The sequence below is a fragment of the Spermophilus citellus genome (genome assembly GCF_964194105.1).
Source record: "Spermophilus citellus genome assembly, chromosome: 6".
Lineage (NCBI taxonomy): Eukaryota > Metazoa > Chordata > Mammalia > Rodentia > Sciuridae > Spermophilus > Spermophilus citellus.
In genome coordinates this window covers 7,889,843-7,896,835 of record NC_138187.1, presented here as the reverse complement: position 1 = coordinate 7,896,835, position 6,993 = coordinate 7,889,843, and the positions used below count along the sequence as shown (strand labels likewise).

The window sequence follows — 6,993 nt, the reverse complement described above, 5'->3', positions numbered from 1 at the left end:
ACCACAGATGCCAGAACCAGGCTCACAGCTTTGCCACACTGTGCACCACCTGAGGCTGGCTAGGCACGTCTGGGTACCCAAGCTCAGTGGCAATTCATTGAGAGAAAATACCATTCAATATATCATGACACTTGATATTTTAAAATCCAGTCAAGAAGGATAGCAAGGAGAAAGGAAACTGTGTCACCTCACCTTTTAATGAGCTTGATAGACTTGAAAGCTTCATCCATGTCTCCAACAGTGATAAAGAAGCTGAAGTTGAGCATGGCATCCCGAGTGGGCTTGTCACAGTCCTCCAACCCCACAAAGTCTCGCAGGGGTCTCTTGGCCACCATCTGGGGGACATGGTGGTGCCCAGAATTCACCCTGTCTTCTTCACCAGGCTGAAGGACAAAGGCCCCATGTGTCTGTTAGTTCACATATAAAGGTAATGCCTACACTTAATTCTTTTGGAGAAAATCTACCCAAAGACAGGCACCCTGCTCTGCTCAGCCACAGGCCAAGTGATTTCTTTAGGATCATCGGGAATCATTCAGGCTTGGGGTTACAGATAACAGGCCAACAAAAGCTGTCCAGGCGTGATCTTGTTTTCAGCCTCTAACTCACTGAAGTCAGATTCTCACATTTAAAATGTCTATGACTGTTCTCATTTTCTGTTATGTTTCATTAAATACTTTTTACCAGCTTGAGATCACCAAGTCAGATACAAACATATATCTTTGTGAGGTCTCTGAAAGTTATAAGAACAGTAGTCTGACTTCAGGAAAAATTTTCCAAAATGATAACCTGGATGACTCACTGGAATTTTCTGGAAGAACTGTCAACCTAGTGCCGTATTCCCCAAACAAGCACCCAGAGAAGGAGAGATGTTCCTACAGGGCACAATGTACAATGTGCAGGCCAACTTCCTCACCTGGGCACCTTCCTCCAACCAGGACCCCAAACTCAAGCTATTGAGACTCCTGCTGTCCCCACCACAGTCCCTTCTGCTGCTAACTGCTCTTCTGTACCCATGACCCACTTACTCTCTTGTAGGGTGTCTCTCCAACCTGTACAAGCATTTCCTATACTATGGAGATTGTGACACACCCTCCTGGGACCTGCTTCTCTACAAGTCTTGATCTGCTAACACCTGTGACTTCTTTTTTTAGTTGTTGATGAACTTTTATTTTATTTATTTATATGTGGTGCTGAGAATCAAACTCAGGGCCTTACACATGCCAGGCAAGTGCGATACTGCTGAGCCCCAGCCCCAGCCCACCTGTGACTTCTTAAAGGGTAACTCTGGCCACCTTCCTCTCCAGCTCAGTTTCCACGAGCTCCTGACCTGTAGCCCCAGGGACCAGGTCTTATGGAGGAGAAACACTCAACCTGGACCTTCTCAGGCCTACTGTGGCTGTGGAGGCCCTTCTAAGCACAGCACAGACCATAACAAGGGCTCTGTTCAGAGCAGCTTGAGTGTAGGGGTCATACATGGGTCAGATCAGGCAGAAGGCTGAACGTTTGGGCAGCTTCTGCATCCAGTGGAAATTAAAAAAATGTACACAAAACAACAAGGAGTTTCTGCCTGCCTGGTGTAATGAACTGCAAGGAGGCAGCCAAACTTCCCCTGGATAACACCATCAGCTCTGGTGTGGGTCTGATGAGAACCCAATTTGCTGTGTGAATACACTAGGAAATTCTCATAATTCACCATGCCCTGTATGCTCACAGGAGCTCTTGTTTTGGTTCCTCATCACAACTCTGTGAGGCAGGGATTGTTTATCCCATGTGACAGGAGACTGGAGCAACAAGACAAGGTCACACAGTGTAGGTTCAGGGACCAAGGGCCTTTGTACTTTCTCCCCAACTACCTCTGAATGTGTGAGCACTGGAAAAATGGGAGAAATGAAGCATTTTGCAAATAATCAGAAGGGCAGTTTTTAAAGGAGCAAAATACATCTCACAGGTTGCAAACGCAGGTCAACTATACATTTTCTGTATGCAAATATCAGGTGAAGTGGCTGGTGTGTGCCACAGGTCCAGGCCAGGCCCAGCCCAGAGCTGAGAAATCCTGCCAAGCCTTGATTGGTAACGCTAGATGAGCTGGCACTGGAATCTCGGCTGCCCGGCAGAGGTCCTCAGGTGGGCATGCAGCTAGGTGGGAAGAGTGGGAACACACTAACACAGTTCATGACTTGAAGCAAAGAGTCTTGAGTAGACAACAGAGTCAAGATGACCAATCCTAACCTGAGGCTCTGCATTGAGATTGCATCATACACACCTCTTCTCTGGAACAACTATAACCATATAAAGAGAGATGAGAATGAGAAAGAAAGATGCATGACATGTGGAAGAAACGAAAACCTACAATGAGAAAATTATGGGGGAAACTTTTTTTTTTTAAAGAGAGAGAATTTTTAATATTTATTTGTTTATTTATTGTTTAGTTCTCCGCAGACACAACATCTTTGTTTGTATGTGGTGCTGAGGATCGAACCTGGGCTGCACGCATGCCAAGCGAGCACGCTACCGCTTGAGCCACATCCCCAGCCCATATGGGGGAAACTTTAGAGAGAGAATTTAAAAGAACTTTCCCAACTTTAAGTTCTCAAAGAAAAATTAAAGCATATAAGGAAACAAAATGAGATTGGAATTCGGAGAAACACCAGTCTAGTGCTGATTTACTTAAGGTAAATCAACTAAGGACGCCTACAAAGAATCCTTGTGTTTGACAAGACACATCCATACTTTTCTGACCAACTCTATCTTAATGCACGTGGAAGTATAACCAATGGTCAGGCCAACTTTGTGCGGCTGTGAGATACTGCTCTATGCCATACCTTGGAGAGCCGCGGCCAGGTTCACTCTTGCTTCCAGTGCATGTGTAACTATCCACAGGTCTAGCCAGCCCATAACCAGAGACAGGCAATGTGTGCTCAAGGAACTCTCACAAATCAAGGGCCAGTACCCTTCTTGCCTCAGATCTTTTATGCCACCTCCTTTGAAAGTGAGCCCCAACCCCAGCAAGAGCCCTGGTAGGTTCTCACGCTGCTGGGGACTGCCTGGCAGCCCATGCAATACAGTCTCATTGGTTCACTTGGTTGTACAGAGGGGCTGTGCCCACAACACTCAGGTCCTTCATCTGCTCTGCGTGTCCCTCTGTGGTCTATCACCTACCCCCAAGCTTTGGCTGCAGAATTAACAGATGCTATCTGCACAAAATTAGAAAAGAACAGGATCTTATTTTTAAGATCCATTTAAACCAGGTAAAAGTTGACACTTTTTAGTCATCCTAACATGACAAAAAAAGGGAGATGGCAGAGGGGTGGTCTATGTGTCTATGGAAGGCGTGGACCCTGTAGGAGAGCGCTTCCTTCTTTTAGGAGATCAAAACTCCTAGCAGCTGCCATACCCTAGCTCTGAAGGGAAGCGGTAGCCCCTACACCCTGTAGGACAACCTGGGCTCACTGACAGCACCAGCCCAGGCAGAATTCTGAGCTGGCAGGTCCCTTGGGCTCCTGGGTGAAAAAGCCTCTCAAGCAACTCTGGAGGCCCCAGGGCTAGAGAACAACCGGGTGATGAGGCCACTAAAAGGAGCCACTCACAGGCTGCCAGTCCTCCTGGATGAAGGATGCTCTTGGGCAGACATGCCAGGCACCCTTTATTCAGCATGTCATTTCAGAACCAGAGACAGATTTGATTTTAGGTCTACAAGGGACCTGGCTATAAGGAGACTATGTCTCAAGGAAGGTAAAGAATTTGTTCAAAATCAGCTAGTTAGGTATGTGTTCATGTGCGCAGAAAACGACCCCATTCTATGAAACCTCTGGAAAGGAGGCACTACCCTGTTCACAGCAACTGCCTCTACACTTGGGTTATAGAGATTTTTGACTATGGTTTTTACTTCTTTAATTATAGTTCCTAAATTTCCTATAGTGAATACAGGAATATATAATTTCCAAAAAACAGCTAGAATAAAAATGAAAAGATAGAAGAGCTGAAAGGTAACATGACTTTAGGAGAAAACCCAAAAGGGAAGCGCTTGGAGTCCTAGCCCGAGTCAGAACAAGGGGACAACGTGCTCAGCATGACTTCTGCCCATCCTAACAGCAAAGTCACTTTTTGGAATTTTTCCTAGTCCAGGAGACATCAGTGTGTGCAGATTTTCATGTAATAAATTACAGTGGATGGCTAAAGTGGCTTAAGGAGAGGTGAAATTGGGGAATCTGGAAGACTAACATGCACCTCAGTGCCTCATGAGGCTTACAAGAATCACACCAGCCGGGGAGGGCAGAGGAGCCCGCAGAGCCACACCTTTCTTGTGAAGTAATAATGGGGCACTTCCATCCCCACCAGCACTTGGTAGGCGGGAGGCCGGGGGAAACTCTCATATAGCAGGAAGCTATGCTCTTCGGAAATGAAGAAGGACAGAACCAAGACGTCCTCCTGGAAAGAAAGGATAACACTGTTTTTAGTGGAAATATCATTTTCTGTTTTCCTTCTCATTTCCATTTACACTGCCAGGAAGTTCACATAACCCAGAGAAAACAGGAGAGTCAACTCTTCTCAGAGCATGTGGCCCCTGTTTCCACTAGGGCTTCTCAACTGCTATCTGCCTCCGTTGGAAGGACCCAACCCACCTAGGTTGTGACGACCATCAGTGATTCGTCACTTCTATCTGAGCTGGTGGCATAACAAAAAGGCTCTCTCTGTGTTTTAGATACCCCTTGGATATCTTTACTCTGGGTGTGGTGGTGCGTGCCTATAATCCCAGTGACTGGGGAGGTTGAGGCAAGAGGATCCCTAGTTTGAGGCTGGCCTGGGCAACTTAGTGAGTTCCTGTCTCAAGATTTAAAATGAAAATGAGAGGGCACGGTGGCGCACACCTATAATCCCAGCAGCTTGGGAGATTGAGGTAGGAGGATCGTCAGTTCAAAGCCAGCCTCCAAAAGTGGGACTCTAAGCAACTCAGTGAGACCTCTCTCTAAATAAAATACAAAATAGGGCTGGGGGTGTGGCTCAGGCCCACTTCTCACTGTCTTGGTGAGGCAAGTCCTGAAGTTTCAGGGTGGGCTGCCCTTTGCTTAGTTATCTGAGAGCCCACACAGATTCCTCTGAGAATGAGGTGGGTTAGAAGGAGGCTCACAATGTCTGATGTCCTGCAAGACAAAGAGCTGGACATTGTCAGAGGCCCCAGGTACAACTCAGGCACCCTGGGGCACATGGCATGGAGGTAGGAGGCTCTGTAGAGGAAGGACTTGGGTGGTCGGCCTTGTTGGAGGGTGATGGATGTGGTAGAATAGATGGAGCAGGGCCAGGCTGCCTCAGGTCCGACTGCAGCATGGGCTAACGTTGGGGTTAGTCCACCTGAGCTGCTTCAACACGTTTCCCAACTCAGAGGGAGAATAACATAACAGTTGAGATAACAAGAGAACCTGGAGACAAAAAGGGTAGAGTAGCAACTGTACCAAGCCCAAAGAAGAGAGAGGCACCACACACCAAAGGCTTCCTAGGTTCAAGAAAGGTTGTGTGCCACCGACCCAGAGAAACAGTTCTGAATGGCAACCACGCCTTCAAATGGCGGGAAGCATGAGGCAGATGCTCCCCTCCACATGAATGCATTTCCTTACTAACTCTCCCATAAGCCCAGTAACCAAGACCCTGTGCTTGCCACACAGCCATCATCTGTGTTTCTACAAACACTATGTGGCAAAGTAGTCATGTACCGTGGGGCTGGCGTTGTCCTGAGTGAGGGGCTGCTTGTCTGCAGCCTGTGGTTGGGGTCCCAGCACCTCCTGCACAACCTCACACACGAAAAGCCTGGGCTCGCTCTGATCCCAGAAATGACTCACGGGAACATGATTTGTCAGCCTTTCATCTGCAAAAATGTGGCTCCTAGAACAGAAGAGAAGAGCCATCTCCAAATGAGAAGAGCATTCCTGTTACCATGCCCCACACCACTTGTCCCATCCAGTCATCAGGCTGCAGTCTCCATATGCAGGTGAGTGTCCTATACTGCCATGCACCTTGTCAGGGCACGCTCAAGAGTTTGAGAAACTGGTTGAAGGGTCCTGGTAAGGTGTAGTATGAGGGATGCAGAACATGATGCTTGGGCTCTGGAGGTCTTGTAGAGGGTCCAGGACTCTCCCCAGAAGGCCCTTTGCCAGGACTAGTGGGATGGTGCCCCCTGCTAGGTAGCACAGATGCCAAGGCTTATAAATGCAGACCTGGGTTCCAGCCTTGGAGGTGACTATGTGATGATTCCTATTTTATCATGGTTCCTCTCATCTCTGAAATTTCATGGTTTATTGTCCCTGAACTCCACAAAGTACTACAGGAAGACCAAAAGGAACTGGTTTAAAGAATGAAAAAGATTTAGGGGCTGGGGTTGTGGCTCAGTGGTAGAGCATTTGCCTAGCACACGTGAGGCACTGGGTTTGATCCTCAGCACCACATAAAGATGAAATAAAGATATTGTGTCCACCTACAACTAAAAAGTAAATATTAAAACAAGAGAAAAGAATGGAAAAGATTTCAAAAGAGGAAAGGCACCTGAGTTGAGAGAGAGACAGTGACTCTCATCTGCCTCCTCTAGAGGTGCATGGTCAACCCAGGGGTGGGGTCGGGGGGTTTGCTGGCTCATCAGCCCATTCTGGCTATGTAGCAGGGTAGGACCCAGTCCTACAGAAAAAGAACATTCCTCATGGATGCTCCTGGCACCAGAGCTGGAGATGTGCCCATGGGCCACACCCTTCTCTAGCACTGCAGATGTGATGTGCACAGTGTTTTGGACAGAGCATTTCCTGAGTGCCAGACACAGTGGTTCCTTAGGTATGAGACTGGCCTGGCAAGGGCTGAAGAATGGACAGAAAGAAGACTGCCATCCCTTCACGGGAAGCCATGAACTGCGAAAGAGAGAAAAGTGAGAACTCAAAGACATTTTACAGGGAAAACTGGGGACTTGGGTCACAGCAGAGTTTGAAGAAGAGGTTAGTTCTGAAGTTTTAAATA

General features: G+C 47.6%; 1 protein-coding gene across 1 annotated transcript in view; it reads right to left on the bottom strand.

Annotated features, from left to right (window-relative positions):
* IFT140 (intraflagellar transport 140) overlaps positions 1 to 6,993 on the bottom strand; it is a 75,802-nt gene that overhangs the window by 38,754 nt on the left and 30,055 nt on the right. Inside the window, exons 16-18 of the mRNA XM_081298535.1 lie at positions 5,709 to 5,877; positions 4,297 to 4,428; positions 193 to 383 (exon numbers count right to left, since the gene is read on the bottom strand). Of these exons, the coding sequence (XP_081154661.1) occupies positions 193 to 383; positions 4,297 to 4,428; positions 5,709 to 5,877 (492 nt within the window). The remainder of the gene's footprint in view (positions 1 to 192; positions 384 to 4,296; positions 4,429 to 5,708; positions 5,878 to 6,993) is intronic.